The sequence below is a fragment of the Falco punctatus genome, assembly GCF_963210335.1.
Source record: "Falco punctatus genome assembly, chromosome: 3".
Classification (NCBI taxonomy): Eukaryota; Metazoa; Chordata; class Aves; order Falconiformes; family Falconidae; genus Falco; species Falco punctatus.
In genome coordinates this window covers 103,148,145-103,166,333 of record NC_137582.1, presented here as the reverse complement: position 1 = coordinate 103,166,333, position 18,189 = coordinate 103,148,145, and the positions used below count along the sequence as shown (strand labels likewise).

At 42.6% G+C, this 18,189-nt stretch overlaps 1 protein-coding gene across 11 annotated transcripts; it reads right to left on the bottom strand.

Annotated features, from left to right (window-relative positions):
* Positions 1-160: 160 nt before the first annotated feature.
* ADNP2 (ADNP homeobox 2) lies at positions 161-17,930 on the bottom strand. Of its 11 annotated transcripts, XM_080381184.1 has the most exons (7): positions 17,474-17,928; positions 14,831-15,033; positions 12,446-12,564; positions 12,064-12,223; positions 10,169-10,288; positions 7,439-7,528; positions 161-3,710 (listed from the first exon to the last, which is right to left on the bottom strand). In XM_080381184.1, exons 5-7 carry the CDS (start codon positions 10,274-10,276, stop codon positions 729-731), a joined length of 3,180 nt encoding a protein of 1,059 aa, XP_080237310.1. In that variant the 5' UTR covers positions 10,277-10,288; positions 12,064-12,223; positions 12,446-12,564; positions 14,831-15,033; positions 17,474-17,928; the 3' UTR covers positions 161-728. The 11 variants fall into 11 exon arrangements, with proteins under 11 accessions (XP_080237310.1, XP_080237308.1, XP_080237309.1 ...); XM_080381182.1 differs by having other exon boundaries at positions 12,393-15,033; XM_080381183.1 differs by having other exon boundaries at positions 12,446-15,033.
* Positions 17,931-18,189: the final 259 nt, after the last annotated feature.

Genomic DNA, 18,189 nt, shown 5'->3' with positions numbered 1-18,189 from the left:
CACAACCATTTCATGTGAGTTAATTAATTACAGCACTTCAATAGGCACCCCCAAGCCCCTCAATCCCCACCATGTTTATACTAGTTAGGTACTACAAGTCGCCAGACTTAACTGGCACAGGCATTTTGACCGAGGAGGAAAAAAATAAAAATTAAAAAAATCTGCCATGTATTTTATTGCTACCAGTGCACTGGGAATTTGAAGGGGCAACTGATTTAAAGGCTACAGTCACTTCAGTAGATAGAACAAAAACATATTAAAAAAATAGGACTTAAACCCACAAATAATCAAATAGATGTTTATCACATAGTTTACCTCAGTATTTTAACCAACATTATACATTTTATTGTTTAGAAAAAATGACAACATTGCAGAAAAATAAAACAAAATTTGTTAACAGGACAAATGTTTTACATGATGGTATAAAAAGTGTAATGGGAGCCTGAAAGGGAACCAAGGGAAATGGAACCAAATAAACACCCCCAAAAACACTAGTCCAGACAAAGCAAGAAGCTAAAACAAATTCCAGATGTGTAAGTCTGAAGGTTTTAGCTTTTTCAAATACACAACTATGTGTGCCTTTCACCATCACAGCCACAATTGAATGAGACTTTTTGTACTACTGTACCCTTCAACAGGCCAGTCTGCAAGTTAAAACAAGTAAAATAAACTGCTAATTCAATGAGTATGCAATTACGGACTGCTTTTAGCTGTTATAAAAAGCTTGTTTACACATCTAATGGTTTATCTTTTATATTCAAACTGTGCTTAATATTTTTTAGTTCAGACATACTGAAACCCAGCAGCACAGACGGTTTGTGATTATTTATCGCCTTTAAACATATATTCCTTCTTTTTCCAAAGAAAGATGCAACATCAATTTTCCACGCATATAGCAGCAAAGTAAGTAATTCCACCTCTTTTTTAGAAGGATATGGCCTCTTATGAAAGTAGTCTGTCAAAAACTGTTTTTGAGCCTCGTATGAATTGTGATCATACTGTTTAGGATCTACTGCTAGAAAGCGAAGATCGTCACTAGAAGGAAGCTTCCTCATCTCAGTCCTAGTATGAATCTTCTGTCGTTTGAAAGGCACTACCCCTGAATTCACTTCTTTTTCTGGAGCTAGAACTATGCCAGTACTTAAGCTCAGAGGCTGCTGTTCCTTATTCCTTTGGTCTTCTGCAACAAAGCAGGAATCCGATTGCTTTCTTTTCAGTACCACTGAATCATGCTTTTCGCCGTTCACGAACAGTAGCTCTTTCTTCTCACTACGCTCAAGCTGCATCTTCATGCTTGAGTTGCTGTCTTTGGGAGCACTTCTACAACGGAGCAAATGTACAGCAATAGCTGTTAGAGTCATATTTCCAGTGTACACACCACAACAGTGGATGCACTTGAAAGCAGGAGATTTTAAAATTGTATGTACAGTTGGCATTATATGATGCCGCTCTTTCAAATGCATTTCATAGATTTCTTTACTAACAAACGTACCAAAGCAAAAGGGACAGGTTAACACTTTTTTGTTGCATCTATTATTCACTTCTGCCGTCTGAGGCTTCACTTTGATGTAAACAGGGACAAGTGTCCTTGAATTTAGTCCAGCAAGCACTGCCAAATGTACTTCTCTTTCACCGATGTCTTCCTCTGGTAACACTGTACTGAAATCAAAGTGTGGAAACACAAGGTCACCCTGAGCATCATTACCTAACTGAAATCCTCTGTTGCTATAATCTGCATGTAACTGCTTTTTCCCATTGTGTGTGGTTTTATTGTGTTCCATGAGGCTTTTTAAGTCATGGAAAGTAACTGTGCAAAACAAGCAAGCTAAGCCATGCATCAAGAGATGTTTCATGAGCTCTTCCTCACAGAGAAAACATTTACAAGAGAAACACCGGACCGTCTTTTCTGTCATCCACCTTAGAAAGGGTGCACAAGCTGCAAGTTTGTCGGGTTCCAGGGTTTCCTCCGTTTTTACTTCACCGTGTTGGTGGGCAACCTCCACATGCACCTGGTAGACGTTTGATGGGAAAAGCTCGTTGCAAACTGGGCAAGTCTTCCACTGCTTAGCCTGTCTGACAGCCTGACTTGTTTCAGGATCAGGCGGGGAGGCTTGTAACGATATATTCTGAGACATTAAAACCACTGGAGGAGAAGGTGCACTAGCTGGTGACTGGGACAACTGAGTTACCGTCCCAGACTGCATTAGCTGGATGGGCACTTGCGGTGGTGTAACAGTGGCTACTCCACCACCAGGAGGTACAGGCAAAGTAACGGAAACGGGGGCAAGCGTGTACGTAGGTATCCCATTAACCTGCTTACCGGTTGGAATCAACTGCCGAAGTATAGAACCTGCAGTCAAAAAAGCTGTGTTTTGAGAAACTGCAGGTTGAACTGGCTGATTTACTGGGATAACTGCTGATGCAACAGGTTGATTAAGCTGAAGAAACCCAGGTCTGACAGGCTGCCTGACAGGAACAACCCCAGATACAACAGGCTGGTTAAGCTGGAGAACACCGGACCCAACTGTCTGCACCACAGGAAGGACCCTGGGACCAATGGGTCCGTTCCCATTCCCAAGAGACTGGTTGACAGAAAGAACTCCTGGTGCAACTGGTTGATTCACAGGGCTGACAGGCTGAATAACAGGCAGCGTTCCAGCTGCAACCGGACCATTTATAGTACCAATGGGTTGATTAACAGGAAAGAGCCCAGGCCTGACAGGCTGATTAAGAGGAAGAACTGCAGGGGCCACAGCTCTATTTACAGTCCCAACGGAATGATTAAGAGGAACAGCTCCAGCACTCACAGGCTGATTAAGGGGGAGCCTATGGGAAACAATGATAGACTGGGAAGGTGACGGCTGAATATTAACATTATTCTGACCTACAGGAATATTACTGGATACAAGAGTAACATGTGATGGGCTAACAATCGGAGCAGAAGTTGTATGTAGAACGCTACCAGAGGCACTTGGAACAGTCAGTGATCCGACTGTGTTCTGAACTGCTTTTGGCTGCACCACACTCTGGGTTTGATTATTCTGTGGAAATGCAAGCTGGACGCAAGACGGAGCTGTGACAGAACCTGCTGGGGCAGTGGCAGGCCCTGCAGATGGAGCAGCTGCTGTCACACCTTGAACAGGCTTTGGAGCAATTTGCATTTGTTTCACAAGTCCTGGTTTCTTAATATGTTCTGAAATCACAGACCGAAGTTTGTTCTCCAGGTCTCGGTGCGTTTCAGCTGTCAGGACATGATACATTAAAGAATCTTGGCTGTTTGCAGAAGCATTACATTTTTTACAGTAGTGCTCAACAGAATTCTCGTTACTTTCATCAGACTTCTGGCCAAAATACGTACTTACTAAGTCCTGAAAATGGTACAGCAGCACATGTTTCTTCATATTGTAATACAATGTGTCTGTGAAGTGACATTTTAGACATGTGAAGTTTATGATGTCACTTCTGAATTGTTTCATGCCATCCAAAATGCTGACTGTATAGTTCTGTATTCTTTTATTAGATGAATGAAACATTCGGATATGTTTTCCCACTATTTTGGGATGAGAAGCAAATGCACATTTTGGGCAAGGAACCACCAGCTCTTGGTCCATTTCATCCTCATGGTAACGATGCAAGTGATTCTTGAATGAAGTAAGCAATTTTGAGGAGAACTTGCATAAGCTACAGCAGTACGGCTTTGTTCTGTATCTCTGCAAACAAAACAAAAACATCCACTTAGAAACTGCCAGTTCCTAAATCCGTGTTATCTGTTTGAAAGTAAGTCTGCACTATCACCTGTCAAAAATGCCTTTACCAGATGTATAGCATGTATCTTCTCAAGTTTCTTCTGTTTTTGAAAAGCAGACTGAAAGATGACATACTTAAAGGCAGAAATATTTGTGCCCTTTTTGCTTCTTTATAATTTATTAAAAAGCCTTAAGCGAGTTCATTTCTATTCCACGAGAATAATTCTGAAGCCTATTTTTAAAGATGGGAACCACAAAATAAGCTAAGAAGAATTTGCATGCCACTGTACATAGGAGGTGAAGCCTTAGCAATTAAGAACACCAGCCCTTGTACTGTGACACTCTTAAAGCTTTGTTTAGTTCAGGGCCACCTCCCATCTACTGGAGGAAAAGAAAAAAAAAAAAAAAGGAAGAAAAAAAAGGGGGTGGGGGTATTTTTGTGTATTTCAATACCTTATCCTTCACTGAAAGCTCTCCAGAAGTATCTCTCCCATCAAAGCCACAAAACACTGATTTAAGAACATTGTTTTGAAGCCAGACTAACAGTAGAAAAAGAAAGGAATAAAACTCCCTTTTATGATAAAGCAGCAATGACCTCTTCGTATTACCTCAAAATACTGAGCATCCCATCACAGTAATTTCTTTACGAAATTTCCTCTAGCACACTCATTATAGAGCATATACATTCTTTTCAGAAAGATATTATAACTGTATAAAAATAAACTTAAATATCTTCCACTAAACAGTGGTTTGCTCCCTCAATTACAGGTCACTTGACAGCATTACATTTCGAGTCCATATGAACATTATTTGCTCTTCCTGACAAAAATAGCAGTCCTGTCAACCATTTTGCATTAGCTTCGTAGAAAGTTGACCCTGGCTCCTGCCAAAAGCTACAAAATCAGTCACAGCCAGCATCCAGGTGACAGATCTGCACTCTCAAACATCTAGTGGAACTTGTCTGTTCCCTCAGATGCGTTTCACACCTAACTCACTTCTGCCCCTGATGAAATACCATCCAAAAAGAACAAGCTGTTCCACCACTACAGCATCCAGCCTAGCTAGATCACCCACATATGTCACAAACATGTTATCAAGAACTGTAACAAAAATCTGTGCAAATTTTTTTTTCCTCTTCATTTCATATAGCCATGAAGGTGTCATCTACTAGCAGTACTAGAAGAGTCCCCTGACAATAACAAAAATCTAACCTCCAAATTCGAAAGACTGGGTTAGATAAAGCCACTGGCTGGCTAAGGCTGCTGAAGGGTACGCTATGAAAGCATCAGTGAATTATCCTCTACTTACACTCTAGGCGTTTTGTGTCAGCTGCTAGTAAACAGCACCACAGCAAATCAGAAGCTTCAACCTTACTTTTGAAGCATACTGAGCAGAGAAAGGACACTGACACTACTGAACTAATGGAGCATACAGAGCATTATGAACAGCTAAACCTCACTAGCCTTACTTCTCAAGAAATCAGGTGACAGAGGCAACTGCTCATTTTAATTGGTTGTCTGAGGCTTAGAAAAGTTTATATGCTTTTAAATACTGGGCCCACATACCCTTTATTTTCCCCCTCCCACCCCATTTCTGGTTTGGGTTTTTCTATCCCCATAAACTTATACCGTAGTGTAATACACCATCAATATTTCCTTGCTGCCAAGTCTGAACAATTGTCATTAGGTGCAGTGAGAACACTACAAGTGGTCCAAGTGATGAATTAATTTACTATTATGTCATAACAATGGCTTTACTTCTTCTATAAACAAGCACTGCAGCATACCACTAAGAAACCGCACCAGTACTTGCATACTGTTGAGTCTAGGGGAAATAATGCCACCTTAGATCATTTGGGTTTTGATGGAGGTAAAAATTATGAGACTTCAGCAAATGAAGTTCTGTACCTCAAGTTCTCTCAAATTAGGATGAACCCAAAAGATCCACTACTTAGCTCAAAAAAACCCCAAACCACCACCAAGAAAAAAAAATCCCCAAAAACTCCGCTTCAGCAAAACAGAAGTATGTGGAAGTCTGCTACTTCTATGTTTTCTGTATGAAATGGAGCTCTTCCCCACAGAGACCTTAGAAAATCACTGTTAGCATCTTCTCCTTGCATATGTGTCTTAAGCTGATTCTTATGTTCCTAAGCGTTAACTACAGTTTACTAACAGCATCTCAGTTTTACAGAAAATTTGAAAAAATAAAGAGTTCTAAGCTGCTTAGGAAAAGTGAAGCACCTTTGAGATTGACCAACACAACCCTAAACTGTACAGATGGAATCCAAAAGGGCTTATTAGAGGCATTTGGGAAAAACTCAAATTAGTCCCACTCCAGAGAAAGCACCCCAGAACACAGTAACACTTTCCATTGTGTAGTCTCACATCTCCCTAAAAATAGTACTAATGGTTGAAATCACCAACACATATAGACAGACATCATCTCTAGCCTACTGAGTTTCCAATGTAGCTCAAACAATTTATTTTCCCCTTAAGGAAATAGCTTTGGAACAGAACATCCTGAAAGACCAACTACTTTTCCCAAATATACACAGCATGATGCCAAGAGGTATGTGAATGATAAACAACATTTGACTGTTTTAAGAAAATGGGTAAGAAGTAAGTTTAGTACCCAAAAGACACAGCTTGGCAAATCTGTTCCACTGCAACGCATCACAAAGTCTACACTGAAACTCATCAGATCAGATTCCAGTCTTGGTTTTCAGACATGCTGACTAGCTGAGTCAGGATCTGTGTTCTTCCTTCTGGTAAGGATCGGGGGTCTCTGCCTGGCCTCTCTCCAGACAATAGGGATGAAATAAGATTCCCTCTCTAGTGCATGACTTCTAGCTCTTTTCCTCTTTCACTGAAATGGCTTGCCATTTTTCATAAAGGACTGTGAGAAGACTGAAAAAAACCAAACAACCCTTCATCCTAAGTTTTTGAGAGGAAGCTTCACTTGCTCTATCTTCATCCTTCTCTTCCCTGTTTCATGTCTGGGGAGGAGGGGGAACTCCCCTGCTCATCTAACACAGATGTCCCAACACTGAATTTTTTTCTTCGGTCAAAAGATAGAGGAAAAGACAAAGACAAAATCATCAAGGTTAGAGAGCTCAGACAACATGCTGGCTGGAGCCAGGAGGCTCCATTGGTTTGTTCATCTCAACCCTGCCCTTCTTATAGATTCTAGCTTCACAGAAGATTCCAGCTACACGGAACCAAAAGCTGTTTCACACACACCAATTTAACTTAATACACCTTCCACTGCAATCCTATCCCAAACCACTAATGGTAACTTCAGTTTAATCCACTCACACCTACGCAATCACATTTTCACCCCTCCAACGAAACAAGTGTATTGTACACAACAGCCGGTTAGGACTACTCATCAGACTAAAAAAGCTCATAGGCTAAAAAGGCTGAACATTAGTATGACATCTTAAATACTGAAAAAATAAAGGGTTGTACCCTTAAAGACAGCGAACAGCATACACCGTCCTCAATCAGCTGCACTGCAGGGAAGAACAGAGGAAATGAAAGATTATTCCCTGACTAATAATACTTAGAAAACAGGATGTGAAAGCTAATTTTTTTACCATTAAAAAGGTGTATTTTAACTTTTCCATGACTTCTGAAAGCGATGAAATTCAGCGATTCCCCATGCATGTCTAACCAGAACTTACATACACATACCTTCCTCTTTCCCACGGACTCCCAAGGAGAGACATCACTCCATGAAGTGTTGCAGAAGTGTTTCTCACCTGGGTCAAAACTTTTAAGATTCTAAAAGAAAAAAGAAAACAAGAAATAATCTGCTTTTGCAGCCTGTTCTGAACATAAAAATTGTCTCAATACAAACCAAAGAAAAAAGGAAAAAACACACAGAGGATGAATGGGAAGTCTGTACAGTATTCAGATATAGGTCTCAAAATTCAGTTCAAGGAAATTACTTCTTTGATCCCTCTTAATTTTACCTCAAGTACTTGTTCATATGACTGCCTCATAATAAAGCCGTAATTTTGAACACTTCATAGTTACTGAAAATAATGTAGGAGTCAAAATATTTACGCTTTATTTCTGTTGCTTCTAGCCAAGATCACAGTGAATACTGAAAGATATTTTTCTCCCTCTGCCTTCCTCCTCCTAAATCTGTAATATTTCACCATTTACTTCCATTTATTAACTTACCGCTACAGTTTACTTTGCAACAAGTTTTAGTATTAAATCTTCATAGCATTGCTATGCTTTTAACTTTGAAAAACAAAGACATTCCCAGAACCTTATTTCAAAGAGCAGCTGTATTTTGCCTCAAGCTGTAAAAACAACAATATTATCACCTCTGGAACCACCATGCCAGGGTAAACAACATTCCCTATAGCATTCTTATCAATCCCATTGAACCAGTTCATGTTCCTCAAGGCAAAACCAGCTACTACTCTAAAAATTTTCAGAGTTTAAATGAAGACTTAAAGACGACTATGTTAAAGCTAAGAGTTTACTAAAGGAAAGCCTCTGACATTACAGCATACTTAAAGAGTACTACTTTGACAGTCAAACTAGTAATCTAGCACAAAAGCCTTTCTTCCTAGCAGAGACTAATTAAGAACTTTCAGCCTAAAAACTAATCCATTTGGTCTCCAACCTACAAAGAGGATACTAGTTGCATGTGAAATTCCTTCACTTTCCTCACAAACTACTGTCCATTATCATGTCTTATTAGAACAGTTTAAGACCAACTTTGAGACCAGATGGCAGGTCAAGCTTGCACTGTATCATTTCATACCATTTCCTAAACTGTCCAGCCTCCTCACAAGGACAATGTTCAGAAATCAGTCTTAATATTAGTGGAAGAAAGAAGACTGAAGCTACTTCCCACCTATTAAGTCATCACACAACCTATTCTACCAAAAAGAAACACCATCATTCTATGAGCCAAGAACAAATCAAGTACTAAACCCCATTACTCTAGCTGCTAAAGTCATACCAAAACCAGCCCCAGATTACTTGGCAAAAACAAACTGAAGTTATGAACTTGGCTGAGGAAGAATTATTGGGGGGATGACGATACCCACACACACAAAAAAAAGCACTAAAATGGTAATTTTTGGGCCTACATCTCACACCGCTTTTTCCAGAATGGAAATGTTTGCTGGGTTTGCCACCACCATCATTTATTAAAAGTGAAACAAAACCACACACACACAAACACACACCACTACCACACCAACCAACCAACCACAACACACCTTATTCCTCATTCACCACTAAAATCTATACTGCAATCAACAAGTTAGACTGCCATCAACTTCACAGCAAAAACACTAGCATCATCAAAACATTTCTCCTTCAAAGGGCCAAGGCACAACAGCTTCTGACTCAGAGGTTTAATTACAAAACAATACACAACACAAACAACAGTAAGAAAATGGAAATTACTAGACTTTTTTCCCTGAGCTCTTACGGTATTTAGATATATCAAACATTGTTCAACTGCAATAACCAAGAATGTTCCAGAATTAGTTCTGCATGTAGATCTTTAGCATTTATTTTCTCAGCCGTTTACTTACCCAGTTTCAGAACACCACAAAAAATACAATACCACCCCTACAGATAGTTAACTTACTTTAGTACCATCATACAGAATTAATCCAAACTCTTAAATTGAAGTCATGAACACACCAAACAGTCAAAAAAGCCTGTGTACCAGCTGGCTAAAATACACTACTGTTTAGTTGCACTACTGAGTGCATTACTTGTTTGCACTTTTTCTGCTATCAGGCTTACCAATCTGATGGTGTGAATTCCTCCTACTTGTTGCACAATACTTTCTCCCTAAAGTAGCAACAATGGTACTAGGTTCATCTTGGTATCTCAGTACACATGCATATACTATTTAAGATGCAGAACTGAACTACAACTCAGTAAGGCAAGTTTGGTATTTTTCCCTGGACACAAAGTTTAAAGGCCTACACCAAAGTCACTGATCTAACTGGTTGACGGTTTTCAGAAATAGCGAAAACCTGTATATCCTTCAAAGGCTTGCCCTTGGAACATGACAGGATGCCTTTGAGTAGACTTAAGTCTTCGTCTGCTTGTGATTTTAAAAGACCTGCCAAAAAGCTGCAGTGTGGTACACATTTCTTTAGTCTGTGGGGGTCTTCCTAAAACTGTACTGGTTCCTGCTGTTGAAATATTACTAGCAGAGAATAATATACAGCACCATCTATAACACATCTTGTTGAGAAATCAGTTTCTTTCAACGTTACGTACTAAACCACGGAATTCCACCCTGGCATACGAGTAGTCAGTCATGAGTAATACTTCAAGTAAAGGTCACACCATAAAGATCTGTGGCAGAGCAGTATCACATTCACTAAAAGCGTTTATGTTTCAGATTGGTTTACATTATTTCAAATGCTTTACCTTCAACAATTCCCTGCAGCTGTCAAGCCCAAGATCCACAAGAATGCCCTTCACCTTTTTTCGAGCCTTCCTGATACTATCAAGATTTTGAACAGGAATTTGAAACATTTTGCACTTTTCCTGGAAAAAAAAAATCAAACACAAAAAAAGCGATGGAACACTTCAACACAGGCATTTAACAGTATTAGAACAAAAACTAAAGTCTGAAAAATGCATTCTTAAATATGAAAATCCAAAATCCTTAAGCTGAAGAACCAGTCTCATTAACAATTCCCAGTAGATGACTTGCTTCCTCTTGAAGGAAAGCAAAAATGATGGGGGGGGGGGGGGGGGGGGGCAGACAGGAATCCTTTATATTTTTTCTCTCATACCTACAGAAAATTCCAAGTTTTTCTTTCAGATCTCTCCGTGTATACATGGCAGCTACAGTGTTTTGCATTTGTTTGGTAAGAGAACATGAACACCAGAATTTTACTAAGGTCTATTCAGAAAATTCCTATCATCTCATTTAGGAAGAGGAATTCAACAACTTCCACCTTGCATGTTAGTGTCAGGATGAGAAGCCTCTTTGATAATTCGGTGTGTTGTCGTTTATGTACATGCTTAAAATATGATTGCTAGTAAAAACCTAAATTTCCTGCAGAAGTTTCTGCTGCTGTAAGCAGATATGGACCTTGGCATAAAACAAGCTACTACAGTATTAATGCAGCAGAAAATAAATGTAATTGAAGTATGGCACTGACAGGTAGAAGTGGGACAAATTTTTTTAATACCCATATGCTTTCAGCTCTCCTCCTCTGAAGAAGTGTATATAGCTCTATTGCCTTCCCTTACTCCAGAATTTGGATTTATACCCGACCCTGCTCCCCCTTCCAGCAAGCTGCAATAGCTAGAGTCCAACATACAGAGGAGTATGACAACAAAAGCAAGACTACAGAAAGGCAGATTATCTGCTGCTGGCCATGTTTGAAGGACTGCTGCACGGCACGGTTGCCTACCAGTCTACAACATAGCCCCTGGAAGGCTCTACCACAGGGGTCCTCAAACTACGGCCCGTGGGCCAGATATAGCCCCCCAGGGTCCTCAGTCCGGCCCCCAGTATTTACAACCCCCCCCCGTCCCCACTGGGGGGTGGGGGGGGGAAGCCAAGCAGCTGCAGATGACTGCCTGCCACCTCATCCGCGCGCCAGCCCCCTGTTTAAAAAGTTTGAGGACCCCTGCAGTCTAGCACTTCCCCAATAGCTAGGCTTTTATCATCACTGCCTAAGGAGCTGGGCTATGGACACACCATTTGCTTCTCTTCAGCTCCCAGTACACCATAAGGTATCCCCGCGCACTTAGCTTTAGAAGTATGTGCCTTTATCATCTCCTCCCTAGATGACAGCAAAATGCAATTTAGACTGAGATTTAAGTAACTGAAATGGGCACAGAATGCAACAGAACTACCCTGCACTGAAAAAGGACAGCGGGAGCTTCACAAGTACTCTGTTCTTAAATAACTGACAGAGGACCCAATAGAGTTTAAAAGAACCTAGTTCCTATCGCTAGAAAATTTATCCACCCAGGTCAAGTTCTAACAAAAAGAAAAAGAAAAAAATAGAAATGATCCCTAAACAGCACTTCAGCCTTGATGGCCCTGAATGTCTTGAAAAGCTGTACTTCTAAAAAAAAAAAAGATAGATCGCTGTCAACATGAAATCTTTGCCTGGAAAGGAAAGACAACTGTAAAAACTCCTCCAACATAAGTAAGAAGCTACAAGCTAAGCCTCACCAAACTAAAAAAAACCAAAACACAACACCTTTTTCTACTTTGTATGTCATTACTCAAGACAACAATAATTTACATACAAAACGTACAGTTAAGATTTTTTAGAATTAAAATTCAAACAACTCACATGCTATTCTCCTCTTCTTCTCCCCCCAAAGGAAAGGTGTGTAGAGAGAAATGGAGAGGGAGCCCCATTTGACAGATGCTAGTCTTGTTTTCTAATCTTTTTTATCCGTAAGAAGTCTGGAAGACATTCTGACACCATTGGGGTGGGTGTGGAAAGCAACCTATACAGAATGGAATACATCAGTGACTAATCTGTCATTCTATCAAAATCCAAGGAGTAAAATTAAGACATAAAATTCTTTTTTTAAAGTGAAGTCAAACAGGAATTCGTATAGCCTGGTTAAAGCTTCATGATCAGTCCCTCTATGACAGCAGGTTATGTGCACCAACCCCACGGTCCACTGCTGGTAACAACAGGGCTGACAGGATGCCACCATGCTCACATCAGCCAGGAGATGCGGTTCAATACATTAGGCTCCACTGGGAACAGCTCCTCCATCTCAGTCCGTTAACTGATATGCTGATGCTACTGAAGGTGAAGCAGACATTTCTTGAGGCATGTCTACCTTACAAAAAAGAAACACTGGTCTACAAAGGTGGTATAGTATGTAACTGCCATTTCAGAATGATTACTGGGTAAGAAAACTCTTGAGATACATGGAAGTCATTAATCCTGGAGACAGACAAGAGACAACAACAGGAGGGACAGGCTTGAGTACAAATGACTTATTTTCCAATTTTCAAGTAGCTGGTCTTCAATCCAAGATGTACATTTCTGAATCACATGCAAGGCTATTCATCTGCTATTTAAACAAACTGGTTTTGTAAGTGTAAGACTCTTCATTTACACTCATCTAACATTCTCTGTACCCATTAGACCAGTAATGCCCCATCATAAAGATCACAAAATTTCAACCTTCTAAGCTTATTCCCTCAAGTTCTCAGTTTAATTCCCTGGTTGCTATACACCTCATTATCCCTATTATTTTACTACCAATTTGTCTTTTATTTTGGACATTCTTCAGGCCTTAGCTTGCACTTTTGTTTCCATGCATAACTACAGGCAATCTTCTGCTGGTATGCAACCCATTCTTAGCCAACAAATTCAACATGAAAGCACTAAAACTAAATTAAACCCAAGTTACCCTAGCCCAAAAGTCTTGGTCCTTTTACCGCGTTGGCTACCTAAAGACAGATTTTTCTTAAACTACTTTTAACTGTAGTTTCCAAAAAAGAAATTAAAAAGTAATTATAGTCCGTTGAGTTTTCACAGACAGTACCTTTTCATAAGCAGAACCAAGGTAATTTAATAGCAAAATAAAAGAGCAGATGATGTCCCAAACTCAGTTCTAAAAAGATCACTCGACCCTTGCTCAGGCATTTTATCCATCAATCTATTCCTGCATTTACTGTTCATTTAGATAAAACCTCCATAACAATAGAGCAAACTGGAGTTTCATGCCACACTAAAGGATCCCTTCGTTTCTCTAACGTTTGTAATCATGTATTATAACATCCAACTATGTTCAGCTTTTCAATAAAGATCACAAACGGAACTCTTGCCCTTCTGGTGGTACTGCAGTATTTTAGTACTAATCTAAACACAAGGTAATGGTCTGGACAGTACCCTACTAGTCAAATACTACTAATTTGCTGAGTAACTATGCTCAACTATAATTTCTCTGCATTAAAGAAAAGCAAAAATGCTAACATTTCACTTCTTCAAAGTGAGAGGTCACTACAAAATGGGAAGTTCCTGTTTTGCCTTCCTTTCAGTTTACTACTTGGAACAATACTCGCTTGCCTTGGAAGGAACCTCAACAGGACACCCAGTCCAGCCTCCTACTCAAAGCAGGCTCTGCAATGAACTGCAACCACAGCGCTCCGTGTCTCAGCCTGTCAGGTCTTGGAAACTCCTGTAGACAGAGGTCTGACAGCCTCTCTGGGTAACCTCTTCCAGTGACTGACTGCACCCAGCGTAAGGCGTTTTTTCCTTACATCAAATCAGCACCATTTTAGTTCGTGTTCCTAAGGAAACCAGGCATATGCAATCAAATTAAATATGACACTGGTATGGAGCTGGAGCAAGGAAGATGCAGAAATGTGCCTTCCACACACATGCAAATACATCCAGCGAAACCCAACAGTAAAGTAGATGATCAGGCATTTCTAGAGATTTCATGAAAACAAGCAGCTGAAGAGAAATGCTATTAGAAGATCCACAGAGAAAAATGCTGCAACATAACCCTTTTTTAGAACACCAGATAACCCACACAGAAGTCAGACCTCCAGATGCATTCCTAGAAAGCTGGCCTTCATTAGTCTGTTGCTCACAGAACTGCTTACAGTACGAAAATTACGAAAGGCTTATGCATTTTGTTCTTTCACATAATCTGCACTGGAAATTCAGCCATTCTCAGTTTTGATACCTTTTTATCTTGTAAATTGTCAACAGTAATGCAGAGGAGATTTTTTATGAAGACTTTCAGGTTTTGGGATATTTAGGTGGGAAGTATTTTTAAAGGTTTGTTTTAACAGCTTGTATTTCAGCAGTTATACCAGAACTGACTCATTAGAAGTTGATAAATCAGTATTAGTTGAAAAAACAGTAATAACTGCTCCATTCCTGAATATGAAACAAAGAGCATGTGACTACTAATCCTCAGATTCTAAAGAACAAGAACCCAGGATGTCAAAGACAGCAGCCAGAAGGACAAGCACGCTGAGAAACTGCTTAGAAGAATGCGGGTTCAGCTTGGCCATGCTGATTTTACTCTCAACAATTTTGTTTTGTTTTCAATAAGCTTACAAGTCTCCAAAAGTCATACCTGGATATCTGCTAACCGCATTATTACATGGATGGTTCCAGTCCCTGGACTCTTATCTGTACCTTCTGAGAGACACCTAACCGGATTTACAAGTGCGTTGTAACCATCAAAGCTTATCCAGTCTTTGGAAGGAGAGGGAAGAAATGCATATAGCTTCCTATCAACATCTCTAGGTGTTTTAACGGCTTTGAAAGATTTGATTCCTGGAAAGAAAAGCAGTCAATTGATTAGAATGGATACTATTATTGGTTATTATTTCATTTTTTGTAAATTAAAATAGATTAACAAAACTTACTAAAAGCAGTTCTGGTCAACAGAACAAAACAATGCTACCTTATCTTCCTAAATTCCAATTTCTGTCCAAGTGCAACTTGATAGAAACCTCGCTAAGTCAGAAACCTTTAGGGGTCTAGAATTACAGATCTCTTATAGTCCCAGTAATTTCACTCTTTTCTTGGCTATAAATCACATACCTGTTAAAAAAAGTAATCTAATCAACACAAAGCGAGCCATCATTCAATGGTTGCTAACACAGTAAAAAGGATTAAGGTATGTGATTACATACATAAAGACACAGCACCTCAATCCACATCTTACCTAAAAAGTCACACCAAAATGAATTTAGGTCACCAAATTTAGCTACTATGGTTTAAATAACTATTGTGATGTTTCATAGTCTGTTAACCAAGACCAGTTAGACGAGAAGGTGGCACTACACCATCCAGTTCATGGAGCCTTCCTACAGCACACAGTGCTTGACTCACCTGGGGGTCAGCATTAGCCAGAACCCAAGCCCATTCTAGACTACTTGAGGAGCTAAGTGGAGCCTACTCAAATCCCATAGGACTCATCAGCCCCATGTGTAAGTGAGCAGAAGAGTCACACACCAAGTCCAGCTACTCTAGGAAGAAGTACAACTGAGTCTGCACGGCACTAGTCTATGTGGTATGACTCAGACATTTCACACAGGTGCACAGAACAGTCCCTAGCACAGATAATCCACAACCAGAGTAATTCAGCAAGGGGACAGAACTGAAAAATAAAATAAGGCTGTGCTACAGGTTTCAGCAGCAGGACCAAAGTGTTTAAACACAAGCCAACTCTTAACAGTGTTCAACAAGACTTAACCCAAATCAGTGAGTTTCCAGCAGTAAAACATAAGGCACTGTAAAACTGTGCTCTTATTATTGTGTGCTCTTCATTGTGTCTGAAGATTTGTTACAATTTGGGGGGTTTTGTTGTTGGGTTTTTTACAAATGAACTGTTAGAATTACAGGTTTTATTACAGCTCATAATGTAGCATATTCACTACACACAATTTGTCTAAATATTGTTCTAAAGAAATCCCCTTTTCTTGATCAAAATTCAACTGAAAGATTATTTTAAAAAGCACTAAGATTTCTAGAATATAGACTGGAGTGGGGATCCCCAGAGCGAGTCTTTTAAAGACTTGTAATGGAACACATTTAAACTTTTAGGAGTTCAAAAGATGTATTTCTGATGATAGAAAACTGTTAAAGAAAATGACCAGTGCCCACCCCAACAGTTTACCTGTCAGAACTTAAGTATTCATCAGTTAAGAGGGAGAAGTTTGTAATTTTGACAGTACAGAACTATGAACTGCTACAGCACAAGTGAAATACTTTTTTTTTTTTAATTCCATTTACAAATCAAACAGGACAAAAAAAAACTTAGCTACTTGCTCTCAAGTGCAAGGCAAGCATATCCAAATAGCCTTAATGATTTGCATTGCACGGGTTATGTTTGGTTAATTATTCATAAAATTTTTCTATTTTTTCAAAAATACATGCATTGCTTAAGTACCACAATCATACTGAATGCAATTTTGCATCCATTAACATTTTAGTCCTAATTCTGCATATGCAGTATTCCCAAGCACATCACCACAGTCTTCGATGAACTGTTTGAAAGACCCGTATCGCCTAGAAGCAATTAGGGCTTTGCACCCCCCTACGCTGAGCCAGCCCGTTAAGTCGGTTCCTTAGATGTTCTATTGCTCCACTACTGGCAAAAATTGGAGGGGGGAAAAACCCAAGCAGCCCTAAGCAGCTGCTGAGGGGCAGCCGCCCCGCCCAGCTCAGCCCCGCTGCTGGCCGCGGGTGGGGCAGGGCTGCTCCCCCGCCCGCCCCCTGCGAGACCACACGGCGGCCACCTCCGCCGCCTGCCCAAGCCGGGCACGGCGGGAGCACCCCGCGGGACCGTTCCGGCGGGCAGCCGCTGCGCTAGCCACCGCGCCCCGCCGCCCCGGGGAGCGGCCAGGAGCCGCCCGCAGCGCTCCAGCTACCGCGGGGGCTTCAGCGACAAGAGGGCCCGGCGCCCACGGCGCTGCCCCGGCGGGGAGACACGGCGCCCCCAGCGCAGCCACCCGGCCGCGCGGTTCGGCTCGGCGCACCGCCCCTCCCCGGCCGTCCCCCCGCGAAGCCCTCGGCGAGGCGGGCCCCGACCCCCCGCACCCCGCCGCGGCGAGCCGAGAGCCGGGCGCAGGCGCCCGGGCGCGCCGAAGCCGGTGCTTCCTGACAGCCGCCGGCGCACCGCCTGGCCCCCGCGGCGGCAGCGCCTCCGCCCGCGCCCCTCGGGGCGGCCCGCCCTGGGGGAGCCGCCGGCCCGCCCCGCTGCACCTACCCGGCCGCCCTGCAGGGGGAGCTCGCCGTCGCTCCGCCGCCTCGCTGCCGCCTGCTGGGCCGCGGGCCCGCGCCGCCGCCTCCGCCCGCCGCTCCGCGCCGCGCCGGCCCCGCCGCTCCGCCGCCGCTTCGGCGGCCGCACCACTCCCGCGCCGCGCCGCGCCCGCCGCCCCGCCCCGCGGCTCCTCCTCCGCCGCTGCCGCGCTCACCCCGGGCGCCACGAGGGCGGCGGCCGCAGCGTCGCCGGAGCCCGCGACCGACCTCGGCTCAGCCCCCGCGCAGCGCCTGCCGCCCCGCGCCCGCCCCTCAGCCTCCGGCCGCTCCCCATCCAGCGCCAGAAAGAGAAAATGGCGCTCGATTATCCCAGGAAGTGACGTCGCGGCTCATTTGCATGCCAGGCAGCCAGCCAATGGGAAGAGACTTGAGGCAACGCTCCCATTGGCTCCCCAGAGGAGCTGGGCGCGGCTGGGGGCGTGGCCTCAGGTGTCGTCCCCGCCCCCCAGCCCCAGGGCCCACCTGCGCCCCTGCCACCTGCCTCTCCCGCCCGCGACCTCCCGGGGGCACCACTGGGGGCTCTCGCGAGAGCTGGGGCCGTGACGTTACCCTGCACTGGGCGTGGCTCCGCCATGCCGTGCCCCTTATGTGAGACCACCACGTGATTACCCAGCAGAACTCTCTTTGGCCCGCGGGGAATGCTGGGTGACACCTCATGCAGCC